This window comes from Papio anubis, chromosome 11 (assembly GCF_008728515.1).
Source record: "Papio anubis isolate 15944 chromosome 11, Panubis1.0, whole genome shotgun sequence".
In the NCBI taxonomy this organism is placed as follows: domain Eukaryota; kingdom Metazoa; phylum Chordata; class Mammalia; order Primates; family Cercopithecidae; genus Papio; species Papio anubis.
In genome coordinates, this window is record NC_044986.1 from 2,190,402 (window position 1) to 2,212,661 (window position 22,260).

Here is a 22,260-nt window from a genome sequence, read left to right on the forward strand (position 1 = left end):
CTGTGCCAGGTTCTGTCTAGAGGGGCAGGCCCTAGAGAAGGGGTTTTAAAAAGACACCTCCAGGCCCGTGCCTCTGTGCTCCCAGCTGCCACCAACCTTCCCTGCACGACACGGCACCCCTTCCATTCAAGTGCCCCTCCGGCCCCTGGGCTTCTCTTGTTTTTAACCCCTGAAATCTGTGTCTCTCCTCCTTCCGCCTTCCTCCGGGGCTGGCAGCTCTTGTGAATCTGGCACTCAGCATGAAAACAGCACGCAGGCACCTTCCCAGGGACAGGGTTCCCTTAGATGCTTTGATTCTCATTGAAGAGGCCGACTCGGAAAATCAATGCCGTCACCACGCCTCATGTAGGACCATATACAACGGGTCCTGAGCGTGTCATTTTTATTATCTTCAGCATAAATTGTATTTTCCCCTTATTTTATTATCAAATTCTTCAAAGGAGCTCAGTACCAGTTAAATAGATAATTTCTACCCTCCCTACTGGGTTACTTTATAATCTAGAAAATGCTCACCTAATCTGCTTTTCTCAGTTGTAAAAAGAGATCATTGTGCCTACTTTATCTCAGCGTCTTGGAAATTATTTTAGAAGGGTGCTTCTAGGGAGGCAGTAGGCAAGATTAAAATATCATTCAGGCGGGCGCAGGGGCTCACGTCTGTAATCCCAGCACTTTGGGAGGCTGAGGTGGGCAGATCACCTGAGGTCAGGCGTTCGAGACCAGCCTGGCCAACATGGTGAAACCCCATCTCTACTAAAAATATAAAAACTAGCCGGTTGTGGTGGCGCATGCCTGTAATCTCAGCTACTCGGGAGACTGAGGCAGGAGAATCACTTGAAGGTTGCAGTGAACCCACTCCAGCCTGGATGACAGAGTGACACCCCTTCTCTAAATAAAAAATAAATAAATCAATTCCTGATGCTTCATTCAATGTAAGAAGCATTTGCTGGTCTTCAGGTGTGTGGTGACTACACGACATGCCATCGACGGGACCTGCGTCCTGGTGCCACCTTTGAGCTGAGGCCTGACCCCAGGCGATGATGATACCTTTGAGTCTTCACCTTCCGGGCAGTTGAGGAGAACAGGTGCCTCGGGCCTGGATTAATGACTTAAAAGGGCAATATGGAAAAGCTTCCAGAACCCTGACCCGGGTGATGATGATACCTTTGTCTTCACCTTCCGGGCAGTCAAGGAGAACAGGTGCCTCGGGCCTAGATTAACGAATTAAAAGCACAATACGGAAAAGCTTCCAGGACCCTGACCCCGGGTCAGGCACAAGCAAACCCAGCTCCCCCTTCTTTCAGGGAAACATGGTGAATTGATTGCTGAGCTCTAAGAGTTTCTGAAACTAAGTCTTGCCCAGGAGGTAGTTCACAGTTTTTCTTTCCACAGTGTTCTTTCTTTTTTTTTCTGTTTTTTGTTTGTTTGTTTGTTTTTGTCTGAGACGGAGTCTTGCTCTGTCACCCAGGCTGGAATGCAGTGATGATCTCAGCTCACTGTCACCTTCACCTCCCAGGTTCAAGCAATTCTCTGCTTCAGCCTCCTGAGTCGTTGGGATTACAGGTGCTTGCCACCACGCCCAGCTAATTTTTGTATTTTTATTGAGACAGGGTTTCACCATCTTGGCCAGGCTGGTCTTGAACTCTTGACCTCGTGATCCATCCACCTCGGCCTTCCAAAGTGCTGGGACTACAGGCATGAGCCACAGTGCCCGGCCTCCACACTTTTCTTAAAGAGATATTTCGTTGCCCCATTTGATTTCAAGGGGCTGGTGTTGAATACTTTTCTGCTGGACGCCCTCACCAATCCCTGCAGCCCTTAGAGAAAGGAGTGTCTTAATTGCTCACAGTGCATCCTCTCACTTCTTCCCCACCAGCAAGGAGCGTTGTGCTGGATTGTGTAAGAGCAGTAAATAAATGCTTGTCAGCTGACTGACGTGGGTGTTTTTAGCACAGCCTTTTTTGCTTCCTTCCAGACTTCCATGGACCTTCTCAGTTCTCTTTGTCTCTCATCACTGCCAGGAGGGAAATTACATTGAAGGCCACTGGGGAGCACTTCACATCTCAGAGTTGGGTTTGATCAATAGAGGCATTGCACGGAAAGGTATTACCGCCATGCCTCTCTCGGAGGGTGGAAATGTATGGCATGCTCCCCGAAGAACTTCAGCGCCCATAGTCTTACAACTTGTTGATTTTCCTCCATAAACTAGTTCTCCCTGCCACTCAAGGGAGGATTTTATGACAACATCATCAGAGTTTGTGGAGAGGCCCAAAGCAAAGAGTACTTAAGCATGTCAGAGTGGACCCCGGAAGTGGCCCCCGGAGAGCCGTAGAATAAGCACTTCCACGGTGGAATGGCTGAGACGCAGACCCCATTATGTGTGTGAGCCCCTGGTGCCACCCACGCACCTCCAAGGTACCTGCAAAATCAATGACTGTTAAAGAGTGCTGGTTATTAAGAAAAGTATTTAGGGCAAGGCACACACATTTGTCACAGGTATTCTGGGGGTATGTGTCTATGATTAGGGGCTTTAAAATGATCATCAACAATATATTCTCCAAGAAGCACTCACGAGGAGCAGTGTAAATCCGTTTATCTCAAAAGCCAGACTTTAAGATCTGATTTTTACAAAGATCAACTGTTTTCAATATGAAAAATGCCTTAATATGTTTTCTCAAGGTAATGGGGAATAAACTAGGCAACGCTGTCCCTATTTGAGAACAGTATTACGGGCTTACGCCCTCCTTGCGGGCTGCGTTTTCTTAACACAGTTTTTCACAATGCATATTTATTTACATGCTCATAGAAGATACAGACACACATTTCAGCTACTGTGATTGCTGTGTGTTTTATAGGCACCTGCCATGTTGAAAACATAGAGTGTATGGCATAAAATTAACACACAAGCTCAGCTTTCCATGCACGACCCCTCCAGATTTCCTCCCTGGGACTTGCTCTTTGCTGTACTTTAGATAAAATTTAAAACAATTCATTTATGGCACATTCTTAGGTAGTAAAAAGCCATCCACTCATATCCAGTCAAAAAATAGGTCTCAGAGCAGTAGGAGATATGTGGGGTGCAGTAGTGAGATACGATGAGAGCAGTAGTGAGATATGTGGGGTGCAGTAGTGAGATACATGGGTGCAGAAAGAGGATACATGGGTGCAGAGTGAGATAATGTGGAGAGGCAGTAGTGAGATACATGGGGTGCAGTAGTGAGATACGTGGGGTGCAGTGAAAGGAGATATGAAGCAGCAGGGAGTGACATGGGCAGAAAGGAGACAACGGGATTGCGAGAGATTGATGTAAGCAGAAAGAGATAACGGGGGTTAAGAAAGAAAGGAGGACATGTGGGGAAAGAGGGAGATTAATGGATGAAAGATAACGGAAGAAAGATTAGTGAATGGATAGTGGACACATGGAGACATGTGGAATGGACATGGACAATGGAATGGATATAATGCGGAGCAGCAGTGAGATGTGGGGTGCAGCAGGAGATACCGGTGCAGCAGTGAGACACGTGGGGTGCAGCAGTGGAGATACGGGGTGCAGTGAGGATACGTGGAGAGCAGCAGTGAGACACGGGCGAAAGGAGATTAACGCGGCGCAGTAGTGAGATACCGGGGGTGCAGCAGGAGATACAATGGAGCAGTGAATGGGGTGCAGTAGTGACATAAGGGTGAAAGGATAATGGGAGAAAGGAGATATGGGTGCAGAAAGGATATATGGTAGTGATATATGGTGGATATATGTGGTGAAGGAAGAATACACCAGGGTGGGGAAGGGTGGGGTTTGCCCCTTGAAACTTAACTGGGCTGCTTCTGGTGGCTGCAGGATGGAGGCAGAAGGACAGAGCCCCGGGTTTTTGACGAGGGTTCCCTAGGGCGTGGCTGTGTCCCCATCTGCTAGCCCCTTTCTGTGGTGTAGAGGTAGTGACCCGCTAATCCCCTCTTGTAGATGAGAAGGCGGAGATGGGGTGGGGCAGGATGGCCCTGCAGGATCAGGACAGAGATCCAGTGTCCGGGCTGCTTGATGACCACTGCACCTCGACAAGGAATGGCCTCTGGGAGTGATTCTTACAGAGTTCCGGAAATCTTAGTGCAATTCAGGGACCCTGCTTCTCTTCCTGAGTGACAGTAAAATATTTCCACTGCCCTGAAATCTTTTCTTGACTCGGGCTTGGTTACCCGGTTCAGTGAAAAGCCGATAGTCCCTTTCCCAAGGCCATCCTTGAAATAGACCCACGCACAGAGCTGCCAGGCCGGAGGGCGTCTCTTGGGGTGGTCATGGCTGTATGGGAGCCCTGTGGTCAGCCTTGGCAGGCCTCTTGTGAGGGAGAAGTGTGCCGTGTAGACTCTGTGTGGACACCCTCGTAGAGTGGCAATGATGGAGGAGGCCGGTGCCCTCAGGGATCCCTGCTCAGCCTGTTTGCCAGCAGCCTGCACTAAGGGCAGAACAGCCACCCAGCCCTGGGGAGAGCCTGCAGGCCAGGGCCCGGTGCAGAGTGACAGTGGTAGACAGGCTGGGCCTTCTTCCACCCGCTCACTGGATGGAGGGGAGCCCGGGGTAGAATGCTGTGCTTCTGCCTCGTCCGGACTCAGCACCTCCGGGGATGGGGCCTCTGGGCCACATCTAGACTGCCTCAGTGTTGCTGCCCCACATCTGAAATAAATCTGCTAACTGACCCAACCCTAACTAATAAGGGGCTTCCTCCCAAGGGCTCTGGGGAGGGATGCCTTGCAGACCACCTGGCTTTACAGCTGCAAGGCAGACGGGTGCCAATGCCCACGGACGGCGTGACTGCCGGCCCCATGCGGAGCTATGCAGTTCTCCTTCCAGGAGCTGCAGAGGGGCCCCAGTTTGCAGGGGTCAAGGAGGAAAGGCTAGAAGGTGGGGTGTGCCAGTGGGACCCCCAGTCTTGCCTTTCACTTCCTTCAAGCACAGACATGTGACTTGAAGGGGCCACGGGACATCCTTTCTATGTGTGTGTGCATATACGCTCCTGTGTGTTGTGTGCACACACGCATAAAGTGATTTACATGAATTCCCGACCCTCCCTTCTGCCAGGAAGGAACATACCCGGCCTCCCTGACTGCACTGTCTAGTCTGGAGCTCTGGATCCAGCTAAACAAACCTCTGCTTCCCAAGGGCCCTGCCCTGCACACGCATGAGACCCGGCCAGGGCTTTCCTTTGAGAACTTATCTATTGTTTTAGGTTGGTGTGTGGTTAGATGGTTTGGGTCCTTCTTTTTATTCTTGGTATTAAACTGTGCTCAACCTTGCTTTCCTGTTTTACCCTGAATCTACTCGCAAAATTTTGAGACTTAGATAGACACTTTTGGATAAGACAAAAATGGAACAGTTGTTGGGAATTTGCAGAATCCCTTCCTCCCCTGAAACAAGTACTTTTCAAAGTGCTGTGGATCTGGCCCCCTGGAAAAGCCAGGGCCCACCATGGTGGCCAGTAAGCCATGGTCACTGGTGGTGTGGTCTGCACAGAGCCCCTCCTGTCCCCTTGGCAGGGCCAGGACCAAAGGCAGCCCATCATGGCCATCAGCTGGCAGAGCCTCAGCAAGGCTGGTTCTTCTGTCCTACACTGGCCCTTTGTCCTTCTTGGAAAGGGCCTGTGTCCTATTCATCCGTGACCCACGTGGCCCACTTCACAGGGGGCAGGTTGACATCACTGAAGGAGGCTGCTGACTTCCCAGAGCACTGGGGGCCCCAGAATGTGAGAGAGCAGCCCCAAGACACTCACACGCCTGGGCACAGCACTCCCATCCTGGGCCCACTGGGCTGGGAGTGGTGAGAGCTGTCATGGCCTCACCCTGGTGATTGTCACCAGGTGGACAACAGCCAAGTCTTGGGCCACCCCGTTTTGGACTTGTTTCCTGCTTGTCCTCCTCCAAGAGGCTGAGTCCAGGACGGAGTGGACACTGCCTGAGTCCAGGATGGAATGAACACTGCGGGCACACACAGGCACAGGAGAGGGATGCCAGGAGGTTGGGCCAGGGAGTCCAGGGGCACATGTGTGTGCCCAGGCCTCTGGCCCCTGCAAACCCATCGTCAGGTGCATCCTCACTTTGGGATGAGAACTTTGTCACTAGACTTCAACCCAAGGACAGGGCAATGTCACTTTCCTGTGGAATGCACAGGGTCTACCGATCAATTCGAATCTTCAGGGCCACATTTTGTCTTTGATTGCTTAGGTTTTCCAAACTACTGTGACAAATGAAATGTTAACGACAGCTTCTTTGGCCCAACAGATACAAGGACAGAGCGGGGCGGAGTGGCCCGCCCACCTGCCCTGATGCTGCGGGCCCAGAAGAAGAGCCGGGCTGGGGACAAAGAAGACAAGGTCAGTTTCGGGGCTCGTGTGTGTGTTAAAGACACAAAACCCTGGGTGTGGAGATCCAGGGCCAGGACACCCTCATGCTTGTTTGCTATACGGTGTTTGTGAAATGACTGACATCTGCTGTGTGAAGCAACAGGACCTGGCACTGAAGGGGCCAGGTGAGGCCTGGAAAGCAGGGATGCAGCCTTTGCTGGTCCTGCCAGATCTGGGTCTGGAGCTCCCTAGGGGACCCTGTATGGAAAGACTTTGGCTTCCATTTGAACTTTGTCCATTTTCAGAAGGAAGAGAAGACACACAAGTTAGTCAAACTCAGACAGCACTTAGGCAAGAGGAAAGAAAAGCCAAGCTCTCATTCTAATTTCAGGTCTTTCTCTTCATTGGTTTGCCAAATGGCATTTTAAAGACTGACCAGGACAGTGCATTTGAAGCATTTCATGTTTTTAATAGTACAGTCCTTCCTCTCAATAACCCAACGGAGCCACTTTTATTACTGCATTTCAAAATCACAAATCACACTTAATTTGCTCTCATCTGTCAAATACACTGAAGATGCTGGTGGGACTCAGTTACTTGTCAACGTTCTCTCTTACTTCACCTTTCTAAGGTATTTCTCTGCCTGAAGTCACGCTGCGAGCTTTCTGTTCTCCCTGGTTTTGCTTCCGTGTCTCCTCTGAGTTCTTCCAGGATGTAGTCGCCCTGTTGTTCACGTCTCCTCCTCAATCATCGGTGCGGGTGTTCAGTGGTGAAAATTGATCACACATGTTAGTGCAAATTAAACTTTTGCCCTCCGAGGTATGATTTTTCCGATTTTTCCAGATTAACATCCAGGCCAGAATTACATGTTAATTACACAGATAGCCTTTCTAGTGCCTTAAATAACTCCTTTCTCCATCACGCGGTTCTTTGAATCTAATTCACTTTTATGACTTCAGCGTGGAACAAGAGTTTTATACCATGATTAGCCGTTTTTATCGCCAACAGGAAATCATAACCAGCATGCATCTCATGGAGAAGACCTCGGTAATTAGCAGTAGAAACCCCAGCCTTGCCAAATTTAAACGTTAGTCCCCATCACAAATTACATCCTACTCTATTTGCTTGAATAATTAGCTGAGGTAATCCACCACTCACAGACTTCTTGGTGAGTTTCTACTGTTCAATTAACTTCATAATGAAGTCCCCCCTAGTTTTTCTAATTGGATTGGTAATATAAGCTCTAGTCTTAATATATATTTTTTGAGACAAGTGTTTCTGAATGCTCCGTTATGCCAATTAGTTATCCTGACCTTATTTTCTCACAAGAAACAAAGGTATTTCCTGCTACTAGAAAATCTATAAAAATTTTATTCGTAAACTTACAAACTTAAGGATAATGTTATAATATACATTACAAATCATGTGTAAAATACCAAAATGCCAGGATGAACGTACATGAAACAGACCACTCCTTTCTTCCTGGTAATCCCTTGCGTGATGTTCGAGAAGATCCCCTTCCCAGGTTCACCCTCACGCTGGAGACTGTGCAAGATGCTTCTGGCTGAGCGCTTTAATCTCTGTGTTTCTTGTCCTCCCTTCTGGGCTGGCATCTCTCAACATGGGCCACTCACTCTGGATAACTCGGTCACCAAGACACAACTTCACTCTGTTTTCCATGGTTCTACCAAACTGTCACATTAGACAGACTTACTCGTTTGGGCTTTATCTCACCATTGTCTCTTATAGACCCTCGAGATTCTTTTAATTTTTGTTCTAATCTTATGTTTCTGTCCCTCCGTAATTTAGCACTTTCCTTCCTAAGCACTCTGTTTGAAAGCAGCTGACATAGTGCAGATGGGCCCTGGCCCAGCGCAGCCCTCAGGGACCCACATGTGCTGGGCTTTGCCACAGCATCCCCAGCCTCCTGCGCATGGCTGAGGTTGCCCTGGGGGCTCCCCAGGAGGACTTTGGAGCATTGACTTCATTTAGTTTTGGTTGGTCGAATGGTTAATCATCTTCCCACCTCCACTACCTCATAAAGTACCAACATCAACAATGGTAGAAACAGAGATTCTAAACTTTTAGGATGATTTGCCATTTTTTTAATGAATCGAGTATTCTAATCGCACCTGACATTCTCACCTCAGAACCAGGTTGCTGCTTTGAATAAGGCGTTGGTATCTTTTAATCCCACCTAATTTTCCCAGAGAGAGGACATAATCTATCAGAGCATTCTAAGTTTGAGATTAAAACCATGGAAACAGCTGGAAGAGGAAAAAAGAAAAAATTTCTCACACGAGAATTTATTATACTTCATGTGAATTCATTTCTTTCTCACAGCCTTCGAAGATTGTGCTGATACCTCCTTATTGTTTTTTTTATTTCTCTTTGTGATATATGGTTCTACCGGCAAGAATTTGGTTCTTTCTGCCCAGTAAGATCTGCTGTCTGTCATACATCAATATGGCTAAAGGAATTCATCTGAATTGTGGGCCTCTGTTTATGTTAGAGTTATGATGGACCATATTTCTAAATCTCAAGCAACTTTTATTTTTCTCCAAATTTTATTCCTAGTGAATACTGATCAAGTGTCCCAACCATAGCTTATTTTTCTCTCTTTTTAATTTTAGGGCATAAATCTTCATTTTATTCTAGGTGATAAATTTTCTTTTTTTCTTCTTTCTTTTTTGAGACGGAGTCTCGTTGTGTCACCCAGGCTGGAGTGCAGTGGCGCGATCTCGGCTCACTGCAAGCTCCGCCTCCCAGGTTCAAGCGATTCTCCTGCCTCAGTCTTCCGAGTACCTGGGACTACAGGTGCGCACACCACACCCAGCTAATTTTTGTATTTTTAGTAAAGACGGGGTTTCACCATGTTGGTCAGGATGATCTGGATCTCTTGACCTCGTGATCCGCCCGCCTCGGCCTCCCAAAGTGCTGGGATTGCAGGCGTGAGCCACCGCGCCCGGCATTTCAAACTTTCTTATTTCTTAATGGAAACGTGGACGAACCAAGCATCAGAATCAGAATCGTTCCCAGGATGCAAAACAGCCCCCACGAGCCCCGCCCCCAGCTGGATGGTCAGGAAAGGCGGGAGCCTGGGAAGGAACCGCACTCTGTGTGGCACAGTCGTTATTGAGGAATATCGGTTTGTTGCTTCCTCCTGCCTTAACGGGACCAGGATGTGGCAGCCCCAGCTTTGAGGCTCTCTCTGCCACTAAATGCTGTTGTTTTCATGGCACAGTGACTCCCACTGCCGGGTCAGCTCATTTCTGGGGAGGAAGCCAGTGAGATTTTCTGTCCCAAAGACATCAGACTTCAGATGCCCTCTCTTGGGTGCCTCTGACCATCTCTGCTTCTGGAAAAGCAGGCAGCTTAGACAGCTTGGGACAATGAGGGGTGCCTTTGTCCGGGTGATTCTACCCAGTCTGCTCTGCATTGATTCCGTGTCCCCGGCAGAACCTCCCAGCCCAGGCACTGCTGTGCTGAGGTCATTATCTCGGGGCTACTATAAGCAGCCTGCCTGCAGGAGATTTGTTTATTCCTCCCTTCCTTGCTTATAATTGAAGATGAGTGTTTAAAATTAAAAGTCACTCTCCTGTCTCTTTCTGTTGAAAGGAACCTCCGCCGATGCTGGGGGGAGGAGAGGACAGCACAGCCAGAGGCAACAGGCCAGTGGCCTCCACCCCAGTGCCCGGATCCCCCTGGTAAGACACCCCAAAGCCCAAGAGCCACTAGCAATGGCGTTGTCTGGTCCTGGCATTTGTCCGATGTCACCAAAGAGACACTGCATGTTTCTCAGGCATCCTGTGCCTTAAAAAAATGAACTTGCAGCTCCTGGCAGGTATAATTCTGCACTGTGGTCACATTCTGCAGAAAGAAAAACATAGCGTTTAAGTGGTGAACTATCCTGCTCTGATCTATTTGTGCATATGTATTAAAATGATAATGCTGTTGCATGTCTATCAGCGAAAGGCAGTGGCTGAAGAAAGTGTAGCATGCCTTACACTTCAAAAGATCTGTTTTCCCTCCACTCCAAGAAGAATCGTAACCGAATGGCTGTTAATTAAAGACGTGGCTGTTCTGTCTGTCGCCCTGCGTGGCTGCCTGCTCTCGGAGTATGCCACGCTCCAGACACCCTCCACGAGGGAGCCACAGTCTTTGGTTTTTTAAAATGCCCTTTTATAATGGAGTCATTTGGAAGCAGAATAAAAGGTTATTACAGTAAAAATTAAGTTTAAAGCCTGAAGATGAGAGTGCAGTATACAGCTGGGAGGAACAGCTAATTTAAAGAACAGAAATAGCAACCACTTGTGTCAGCTCAATGTGCCAGCCAGGTACAGAAAGCAGCCAGCTAAGGAGCGCAGGGCCCCTACCAGCCTTGCATAGTGAGTGAGCATGTCCCTGATGACCGGGCCTGCTGTGCTGTCCCCTGACCCTCTGATTTTTAGGGTGAACTTGGTTCCAATCTGGACAAACTGGCACCCCTGCCTTGTATGCCATGGTCAGTGTCGGTGGCAGGCACCCAGCACCTCCAGCCTTCCATTTGTAGCTAAAGCTCCTCTGCACCCTGGGAGTGCCTCGGGATAAGGCCTCCTTGTACTAATATTGTGCTGTTTTCCAACCACCCATTCTCCAACCCTTACAATTTAAGTCAATTCTGATGCTAATTAGTGGGAGTTAGTGTCAAACCCCACAGGCTGGGGCTCAGTCCCTCAGGCTGCCCTGCTTTAGACATTGGCTGCAAATGGGGTCCCCCAGCTGCCCATACATCTGCCCAGCTGACCACAGATTTGGGGTTCCCATGACTTCCTCTCCACTTCAGTGGTGATTTGCTAGAACAACTCGCAGAACTCAGGAAGCACTTTAGTTGGCATTACATTTGTCTTATCAAGGATACCATTCAGGAGCAGCCAGTGGAAGCAGTGCTCAGGGTAAGGTATGGACCTGACTGAGCTTCTGGGCCTCCCCCGAGCCACCCTCCCAGTGCCGCAGCGTTCACCAGCCTGGAAGCGCTCGGAACCTCATTGTTTTAGAATTTTAGCAGAGATGTAACTACATAGGCATGACTGATGAAATCATCGGCCAAGTGAGAGGACTCAGAGGGTTGGGCAGGGCCGAAAGTGGCAACCCTTTGGTCACGCGGTTGGTGTCTCTGGAGACCAGCACCCTCCCTGAAGCTACTCAGGCGTCCTGAAATCATTTCCTTTGTGCAGCCTCAGGCATGGTCAGGGACTTGTCCTTGCTCAGGAAATTCTAAGAGTTTGGGAAGCTCTGTGTCAGGAATCATCTGGAACAAAGACCATATACATCCCTGTGCTGCTTAACGACAGGGGTATGTTCTGGAAACGCATCCTCGGGCAGTGGCATCTGACATCCTTTTGTGCACATCACAGGGTACTCTCACACGGGCCTGGTGGCATGGACTCCCGCAAGCCCAGGCTGCATGGCGTAGTCCGTGGCTCCCAGGCTGCAGACCGTGTGGTGCTGACTGCACGGAGGCAGTTGTGACACAGTGGTGGAGATGTGTGTGTCTAAACACATCCCAATGTAGAGAGGGTATGGTAAAATTCGGTATTATAATTGGACGGGACCGCCATGGTATGTGTTGTCAGTTTGTGGCTGAAAGAAATGTCACTGTGCGGCACATGACTGCACGTCCATTTGACGATGCCACAAACTGTTTGAGAGCTTCTACAAGCAAACTCTCCGATGTCTCCAAGGCAGGCAAACTGCTGCACATCACACTGCGGGATTGGGAAACATTCCCTGAGACCCTGTGGAATCCTCACACAGCTTCCGCCAGGCTCCCCTGGGGGGTTGCAGGGATCCGGAAGACTTGACCTTGAGCACTAGAGCCTTCTCACTGTGAAAGCTGTGGCTTTCTTCTCTAGCAATATTGTGTTACCATGAGCAAGGCTTCGTGGGATCCAGCAAATCAGAACAGTTCCCTGGCTGCTGCACTCCCCTCCCAGTCGTGGGTCTTTGCCAATGAATCGTGGATGGGTGAGGGAGTCTGTTGGTTGCTGCGTGATCACACCTGAAAGCACACTATCCCTGCGACAGTAGAGGTTCGGCACAGGAGCAGAACGAGGGAGCTTGGTCCACATGGGAGGGCAGACCCCACGCAGGGCGAGGACTCAGCGGGTCCTTGTGGGTTTCTGAGCGTGGAGCAGCTAAGCCCGGGGTACTTGCAGATGAGGGAATGAATGGGGGGTGCTGGGGATGGGAGGTAAGGGCGGCCGTGGTCAGAGAAAGTGGTGGGGTGTAGGGCCACGGGCTTGAGGAAAGGTGGGTGAGGACTTGGGCCTGGGATCACAGAGGAAGGACGGCCAAGGTCCCACGGGACCTACAGGCCTTCCTGGTCTGCACAGTGACTGGTGCCACTACGGCGGAGGTGCAGTGTGGGTTCCTGGCCATGTCATCTTTAACTGGCAAGCATGAGGGCAAGAGGGAAATTTCCAAGGAGCCCCAGGGGCGCCTCCTGTGTTACAAGAGGAGCGAACACCTGCAAGTGGACGGAGAAGCTTCACGCTGGGAGCATACTGCTTGAATCAGATCTAGGCTTTGCCTGCTGGGACCTGTGCAGTATCATAGAGGGATGGAGAGGTGGCTGATGCTTCACTGTATGTCTCGTTTCATGTTTAGTCTAACCTCAGCCCCACCTGAATGGAGAGAGAGCCTAGGCTTGTTTGAGCAGCTGTTGGAATAAGGATGTATTGGCAGACCACCACCAGACCTCAGAGGGTGGTTCGCACGTATCCTTAAAAGCAGAGGCACCCTCGACATTGCAGAGTGAGGGGGTCACTCCAGATCTCAACTTCTCCCGTGGCCGTGTGCTCTGTCAAGGAGGGCTTTGTGTGCCTCGTGATGTGACATCCTCACTCATGTCAGCATGATGCACACAGGCCTGGGAACAGCACTCTCTCTTCACACTGCAACCTGCATCTAGGAAAAGCTCTCTCCACTGTGGGGTGGGGTTGGGCGGTGGGTCTATGCCTATTTCACTTGATCAGCTGATTTATCTGCTGCTGTCTTGCTTATAGAGATTTGCTAGCAGTCAGCCTTTCCCCTGAGTCAGCCAGGGTCTCACGGAGACACACTGGGAGCTCCAGGGACAGGAGTGGGGCTCTGTCATCTGTCTCATTTTCCCTCACCCATTTGAAACAACCCATGCTTAGAAAGGGTGTCTTCGCCCAGACAGAGAATGTCTCAGACACTGTGGCCGCCTTGAACTTTCTAAGAAGACCACAGGGGGTCTCAGCAGGAGCTTGGCAGAGCCCCCAGGACTAAGGAGGCATTGGGGAGGGGCCCCAGTGACAGCTTCTGCCAGAAGCACAACAGCCCATCCCTGCCACATAGATGAGCTCCTTGGTCTTCATCTCAGCTATGGAACGCTTAGACTGAGAGGTCAAGCCTACAGTGCTCTGTAAGGCTCTGGCACATGGCTGGCCAGGCACAGTGTGGTTTGCCTGTTTGCCCTGAGCTGACAGAAAGGAGCCCTCTCCCCAGGACGCATGCCCCTTTTCTTGCTGAGGCCCCGAACCGCGAGTGAGAACCTGCCTGCCCCACAGAAGGTCATCTTGGCCGAGTGTAAAGCAGGAAAAGGTCTTGTGCTTGGGGTTCGGGGCTGCAGTGGAAGTAGGTGGGAAGGATGGTGGGCAGGGGTCAGGTCTTAGAAGGCCAGTTCACGGTCACCTGGGGGACCCCACCGGCACTGTCAGTTGAACTGGTGGCGGGGTTAGCAGGCATGGCAGCGGAGGAAGTTCTAATGGCTCCAGATGACTCTCCTCCCTCTCATGGCCAAGCCCAGAGCTTGCTGCCCGTGTCTCAGGGAGTCTCCTTCTGTCTGTCCCGTGACCGTGCTTCCTCTTTGCAATGGTCCGCTTGGCAGTCAGAGACCAGGCCACCCTCAGCCAGGCAGGGGTGGTGGTCCAGGCTGCCAGCTCAGGCCAGATCCCAGAATTAGCTCCGCTGTCTACGTAAGTGTAGACCTCAACCTTCTCCTAAGGAAACCTGGCTACTAGAAGATTCCACATAGGTGGACCAGCCAAGCAGACTGGGCTAAAGTATTCTCCGAAAGAGTTCCTCTTGCATATCACAGAGCCATCTGGGGGCAGCTGGAATTGGGATGATAAGGAGGTAAGGAGTTTTGGAATCCACTCAACACATCTGCAACAAAAATCAAATTAGTCTTACTCTTGGTTAACTTTTTCATGTAGTTATTAAATACATTTTGAATAAAGCTGGGGCTGAGAAATGGAGTGTTTGAGAAGACAGCAGAGTGAATAAGACCCTCCATCTCCTGTGTGCAGTTACAGGGAAGAAACTCACTTTCAAAGGTGAAACTCCTCCAGCATTTTTCTGATTTGCGTCTGCTCTGGGGAAAGCATCTTAGAAAGCAGTGAGGTGGTAGAAACTGGTTTAAAAGTGATGACAGCAGAGGGTGATGTTTCTCCAGTTCCCTGCAGGAGCTGGTGCCCCCTGCTAGAGCTCAGTGAATCCATATGGAATGCCAGCAGTAGACGGGCGGCATCCTTAGCTATTCTTAACTATGTGGGAGTCTCTCTGCTGTTCCCACTGCCGAGAGGTGGCCAGACGCAGGGCCTCCTTGAAGGCATTAATGTAATGCTAAGCACTTGAGAAATGGAAGATTAACACCCTGACCGGAATAAAAATGAAGGGCCATCTACCCACTCTTGTCTAACGGCCTGGGCCAGTTTAACCATTAAAATTGGTGTCGAAGTTCATAGTAACTTCTGTAGCCAACTCTGCTATCTGAAAACCTATTCCGCATTCTCCTGCTGGGTAGTTTCAAGGATACCATGTCCCTGGCATGGTATTTTAAGGAGGATAAAGGAAATGAAGACCATGCATTTACTTTCATACAAGGTGAAATCCGATCCTCCTCTAGAGAAGGTGTCATGGTAATAGTTGCAATGGAATTTGAATTACTTTTTTTTCAAATCTTCTTTAAACGTTCAGGCATGTTAACAGTAGAATAGCATTATATTAGTCTCCTTAGGAATTTCTATATCTTCTTTTTTTGCGATTTGGCTTTAGACACAAATAGTAATTTTGAGGGAATTAAACCACTCCCACTTACTGGCAATAAAAAGGTTTTTAGAGAGTTGATGACATGAGAAAATTTCAATAGTAATTGCTCGACAAAGTGTAAAATCCATAGCTTTTGGGTTAAATGACAATAAATGTCAAAAACTATGATTAATCAGCATCTTAAAATTATTTAAAAGACTATAGATTTACAAGTAGTTAGCTATTTTTTGTAAAAATTAAAAACTATATATTAAATATTGGTTTTAACATTATATTATTTCCTAAAAAATGCAGATTGCTACACTGCAGGTCTTATGTCATGGTCTGTTAATAGCACAGATCAAAGTTCTTTCTAAGATGGCTTGGAAAGATATGAAAGTGCACTTTAGGAAGCTGACAGTGTCAGAAGGCGCCACTTTCTAGCAAAGCTGATTCACATTTTATCCTAAGAGGCAAAAGTCATTGAAAGGTAAGAAGTACAGGGCACATTACCAAAGTGAGTATGGTGCATTCCTCTGATGTTAGTAAATGTGTCCAGTCCAAAAGCCAGCGGCTGATTCTGCATTTCTGCCTTGGAGAGGTAAGAGCTGCGGGCAGACACCATCCTAGAAATGTGATTTGTGAACTGTTGTAGGTGTGAGCATCTTTCAAAGGGCTGTTTTGTATTTTCAAATCCCAGGGATATGCTTTGGTTCTCCTGATTTTACACTAATGACTTGTCCTTAATTCTGACTTCATTTTATATTTCAGTACCTGTGGGTAACATCTTTTTGTATTAGTTCATAATTATTTATTGGGCATGATATTTAAAAATTGTTTCTCTGGATTTTCTAAATACAGGTATTGAGCATGTTTGACTTTTGAAAAACTAGTATCAAAATCATGTTCTGAGATGAAGTTGGTAGAACTTTTCTGAAAAGAAAGGAAAAGTTTCCCAAGACATCATACATTTGGATGATGTTCAAGAAGAAAAAGGTGATTAGAAATTATGGTGATTAAGAGAGATGCGGGGCTCGGTCACATCAGACTGAGTCAGTTTCTCCGGTGCACCGTCCCCTGACTTGCGGTTGCACTCGCTAGGCTGAGGGACATCGCGTCTGTCTTCCTTGACTGAGTAGTACTTAAGAAAAACCAAATGTCACTTCGGTCCTTTTGCATAATTGAGTTTTTATTATGTCAGAGAAGGGACAGGAGGTGTCACTTGTCAAGGAAGGGACTCTAATGTTGAAGTAAATGTCAGTGTGGTTTAGTGGGGGAGGAGGAGTTGGCGGGGAAGCTGCCATTTAGCTCACATTTGAGAGGTCTGGAGGGAGCAGCTCATGGAGTGGGGGGTGGGCCATGGGCAGTGCCACCTCCAGTTCCCTCTGGGCTGATTTTCCCTGGTCTTCAGGCTACCTTGCTTTCATCCCCAGGCAGCCACCGACTCCTGGACGTGCTGTCAGCCCCCTGCCTCTATGGGGCAGGTAGCAGTTCTATCCATCTTCGACTGGCGACTGGTGGGGAGATCAGAAATCGGATGAGTCCCTGGGTTTAAAGAAAGCTGGGACTCTGCTGGGTGCAAGAGCAGGGTGACACCCCTTTCCAACTCCATAAAGACCGGCTCTCTTGGCAGCCCCCAGCCCGGGTAGAGCCCAGCTCTCGGCGGAAATCTGTGTTCTCAGAGGCTGTCTGGGCCAGAGGCTGCCCTCCCGGCAAGACTCCAGGGGCTTGCGTCTGCGCTGCAAGGCTGGACAGAGCTGGCAGGGCCCCGAGTGGCCTCGGCTCAACATGACTATGGAATAATGGTCTTTCCCTGTGGCTCATTATTTAACAATGACAAAATCCGTTTATGTGAAATAACTAAAGATGGATTGGTAAAATCTTTTAAGAGTTATGCCAAGAAGTTAACAGTGATGCCTTTAGGAGCACAGACGCCTAAGCCCAGGGCAAGGGGAATTTTGTTTTCAGCCAAGAAGCCTCCGTTGTTGGTGCAGGGCAGGGACGTCCTCACCCAGCTTGTCCGCCGTCTCACTTCCAGCCCCTCCCTGGCGCTATTTCCTGGTGTCTTTTTACCTCAAAGGAGGAAGTAGGGAAGCCTGTGCTCTTGGGAGGCTGAGGTCGTGTCCCCAGGCTCCTGGACTCACCGTGCAGCAGGCACCAGCGCCTGGAGCACCTTCTGTCTAGAACGTCACAAGCCAGATCAACTTTCGAGAAAGGATAGCGAGACGACCCACGGCCTGAAGCGGAGAGGACACACAGTCACTTGGCAGGTGCCCGGCCCAGGCTGCCCCCGCTGCCCCAGAACAGCATGTCTGTGCATGTTCATGTCCTTGTCTTGCATATCTGTAACTTCTTCTCAAATTAAGGGTTGGTGGTGGTGGGAACCACGACCAGACACGGCTGGGCTGGAGAACCTACTCAGGCGGGAAGAAAGGCGGGAGGGAGGTCTCCACACACTCCTCCTGAAGTCCTTATAAGCCCTAGTTCCTCATGCAGCTGCCAGGTGGATGGGCCTGGGCCACTCAGTCCTGCCCAGGTCAGGCCCTTCCCAGATACAAAACCCCAGAAAAGGTGGGGAGGGACTAGGAGAGGGAGAGAAGATGGCAAAGGGCACTGGGCGCAGCCCTTTCATTCCGAGAGCTCAGCCCCGTGTGTGGCTCTGTCCACCCCCCAGGATGCTCTTGGAACAGGGCACTCAGGGATGAAAGATGGATGGAGACAGGGATCCCGGGAGAGCCTCTGTGGAGTGGGGGACTGGGAGGGATGCATTCCCTCCCCACCAGCCAGCTGATTTTGAAGCTTGGGGTCCTGCTATTTGCAGGATGAGTGTGGGAATCCTTTCATATGACAAAGCAACAACCTCAGTGTTTGTTCAGTGAAACCCAGGTCTTCAGATATTGCGGCTGCTTGGTGTGGATGTACTGAACCAGACTTAAATAACTCTGATGCACTAACTATATCCTCTGGGATATGGGGACAGTTAGAGAGAAAAGGGAATATGGCAGGTATCCAGAAATTATAAAGTGTGATTAAAGGAGGGGAACACATGCATATTACTTAGAATGGGCATAAAATGGTACATAAAATCAATTCCGCGTGTTACAGCTGGCTCTGTCTAGTGGAAGCCAACCGTAACGAGTGGATGGGTGGATTTCTCCGGGGGAACTGCGTTTATTTACCAGCTACCCGCTCTGGTTCAACTCCATGCATTTCCCCAGGGCTCAGGAGCTGGGCTCTTTGTGGCCTGGATATAAATGGGTGGCGTGTTAGTTGCCATCGCTCGGCCTCCTCCTGAGTGTAATCTCTTACCAAGTCCTAATTAGCTCCACTCCTTGCTGGGAATTGGGAGCTGTTTCCTCACACTTTGGGGCATTCCAGGGTGCTGTGCTGGCTGCTCCCAGCATGGGGATGCACCTTGGGCATCTCTGCATCTGAGAACCAGGGACCTAGAGTCAGTGCATCCCTAGGCACTGCACTTACAACAAACGCTGGCCTAGGATCTGGGGAAAATTTGGCTGAATAAATATAAGTCCCCAAATGTAAAGCTCTTTCTTAAGTTAACAGCAAAGCTGGAGGCCAGCTGGGAAAATCCCTCAGAAAGTCGATGAGACAATGATGAGGCCCAGTGGATAGGGCCGCCTGGAGCATTCCACCAGGACTCTGGAACACAGGTTTCTAGGGTCTCAGTGCATTTGATTCTCTAGGGAATGAGCACATGGGGCTTCGGGTGAGTGGCCCAGCAGAGGAGCAAGGGAATCCAGCTTCCTCACACTGCCCTGGCCTTTGGTGAATGTGCTTTGGTTTTCTGTGGAAAGTAGGACATCCGGGGAAATTCAGGTGGGTCCTGCTGCCCTGACTGGAGATGGATCTAAGCCAGGCAGCCCTGCCCTTTCCTCCCTCTGCTAGAAGAGGCCATATGCCTAGCAGCCTCATACACCACTCAGCCTAGTGTCTGGGAGACTTCAGTGGGACTCTCAACTCTGCTGCACCTCTTCCCAGGCCCACTAACACTGACGCCTGCCCAGGACCCCTTAATGAATTCACCCGCCCATACCCACTGATATGGTTTGGCTCTCTGTCCCCTCCCAAATCTCACCTCGAATTGTAATCCCCGTAATCCCCATGTATCAAGGGCAGGGACAGGTGGAGGTAATTGAATCATGGGGGCAGTTTCCCCCATGCTGTTCTCATGATAGCGAGTGAGTTCTCATGAGATCTGATGGTTTTATAGGCAACTGACATTTCCTTTGCTGGCATTCATTCTCTCTCCTGCCACCCTGTGAAGAGGTGCCTTCTGCCATGATTGTAAGTTTCCTGAGGCCTCCCCAGCCATGTGGAACCATGAATCAATCAAACCTCTTTTCATTATAAATTACCCAGTCTCAGGTATTTCCTTATAGCATTGTGAGAATGGACTAATACAGTAAATTCTTACCAGGAATGGGGTGCTGCTATAAGGATACCTGAAAATGTGGAAGCAACTTTGGAAATGGGTAACAGAAGAGGCTGGAACAGTTTGGAGGGCCCAGAAGAAGACAGCAAAATGTGGTAAAGTTTGAAACTTCCTAGCGACTTGGAGGACTCAGAAGACTGGACGATGTGGGAAAGTTTGGAATTTCCTAGAGACTTGTTGAAGGGCTTTGACCAAAACATCGATAGTGATATAGACAATGAAGTCCAGGCTGAGGTGGTCACAGATGGAGATGAGGAACTTGTTGGGAACTGGAGTAGAGGTCACTCTTTCTATGCTTTAGCAGAGACTGGCAGCTCTTTGCCCCTGCCCTAGAGATCTGTGGAACTTTGAACTTGAGAGAGATGATTTAGGGTATCTGGTGGAAGAAATTTCTAAGTGGCAAAGCAGTCAAGAGGAGGAAGAGCATAACAGTTTGGAAAATTTGCAGCCTGACCATGCGATAGAAAAGAAAAACCTATTTTCTGGGGAGAAATTCAAGCCAGCTGCAGAAATTTGCATAAATAACAAGGAACCAAATGTTAATCACCAAGACAATGGGAAGACCGTCTCCAGGGTATGCCAGAGACCTTCATGGCAACTCCTGCCATTCCAGGCCTGGAGGGCGCTAGGAGGGTCCACCTGCTCTGTGCAGCCTTGGAACAAGGTGCCATGCTTCCTAGCTGCTTCAGCATCAGCCATGGCTAAAAGGGGCAAAGGTACATCTGAGGCCATTGCTTCTGAAGGTGCAAGCCCCAAGCCTTGGTGGCTTTCACGTGTTGAGGCTGTGGGTACACAGAAGTCGAGAATTGAGGTTTGGGAACCTCCACCTAGATTTCAGAAGAAGTATGGAAATGCCTGGATGTCCAGGCAGAAATTTGCTACAGGTGCAGAGCCCTCATGGAGAACCTCTGTTAGGGCAGTGAAGAAGGGAAATGTGGGGTCATAGCCCCCACACAGAGTCCCTACTGGGGTACTGCCTAGTGGAGCTGTGAGAAGAGGACCACTGTCCTCCAGAACCAAGAATGGTAGATTCACCTACAGCTTGCACCATGCACCTGGAAAAGCCACAATCACTCAACACCAGATCGTGAAAACAACCAGGAAGGGGGCTGTACCCTGCAAAGCCATAGGGGAAGACCTACCCAAGGCTGTGGGAGCATGTCTCTTGCATCAGCATGACTTGGATGTGAGATGTGGTGTCAAATTATATCATTTTGGAACTTAAGGCTTAATGACTGCCCTATTGGATTTTGGACTTGTGTGGGGCCTATAGCCTCTTTGTTTTAGCCAATGTCTCCCATTTAGTATGGGAGAATTTATCCAATGCCTGTACCCCCATTTGTATCTTGGAAGTAACTAACTTGCTTTTGATTTTACAGTCTCATAGGTGGAAGGGACATGCTTTGTCTCAGATGAGACTTTGGAGTTGGACTTTTGGGTTAATGCTAGAATTAATTAAGACTTTGGGGGACTGTTGGAAAGGCATGATTGGTTTTGAAATGTGAAAGGGACATGAGATTTGGGAGAGACCAGTGGTAGAATGATATGGTTTGGCTCTGTGTCCCCACCCAAATCTCACCTCATCATAATCCTCATAATCCCCACGTGTCAAGTGTGGGACCAGGTGGAGGTAATTGAATCATGGAAGTGGTTTCCCCCATGATGTTCTTGTGATAGTGAGTGAGTTCTCATGAGATCTGATGGTTTTATAAGTGTCTGGAACTTCCCCTGCTGGCACTCATTCTCTCTCCTGCTGCCCTGTGAAGAGGTGCCTTCCGCCATGATTGTAAGTTTCCTGAGGCCTCCCCAGCCATGAGGAACTATGAATCAATTAAACCTCTTTTCTTTATAAATTACCCCGTCTCAGGTATATCCTTATAGCAATGTTAGAATGGACTCATACAGCCATTGACCTGCCCTCAGCCTAGTGCAGGGTAACAGGAGATCCACATGTGCTATCAGGGCCCAAAGTTGAAGTCCTGTTTCTCTTAAACTCTGCAGTGGGCAGAACAGAGCTCTTGCTGGTCTCTGCCATGCAATGGGTCATCCTCTCACCTCTTTCAGCTTCTTCTTCCCCCTGTCCTCTGGCCCTCACCTGGCTCAGGGCTCACCCCGGGTGTTCAGGAAAGCTGGTGAGTTTCCAGGTTAGGAAAGCTCCCCAAGCCAGTGGGAGGGTTGGGATTGGATGAGGCCACTCAGCCAGTCTGAGCCTGTGTCCCGACACCTCTGGCTTCCGGATAATTCTCCCATGGCCCTGTTGCTTGTGGAGTGCAGTAGGAATGCCTGACACTGCACCTAGCAGCTCTTAGTGAACTGGAGATGCCTCAGTGAGCATCTGGCCCTTGGCTGAGCATCCCCACACTTCAGTGACTCTAGAGGAGCACACAGATCCCCCCAGCTCTGGGTGAGGCTGTTGGAGCCTGGGGTGCTATGCCCAGATCACTGGTG

General features: G+C 49.4%; 1 protein-coding gene across 1 annotated transcript in view; it reads left to right on the plus strand.

The window, feature by feature from the left end:
* Positions 1-22,260, plus strand: part of TCERG1L (transcription elongation regulator 1 like) — a 230,202-nt gene that overhangs the window by 148,666 nt on the left and 59,276 nt on the right. The window contains exons 5-6 of the mRNA XM_017944455.3: positions 6,262-6,353; positions 9,942-10,030. Of these exons, the coding sequence (XP_017799944.3) occupies positions 6,262-6,353; positions 9,942-10,030 (181 nt within the window). The remainder of the gene's footprint in view (positions 1-6,261; positions 6,354-9,941; positions 10,031-22,260) is intronic.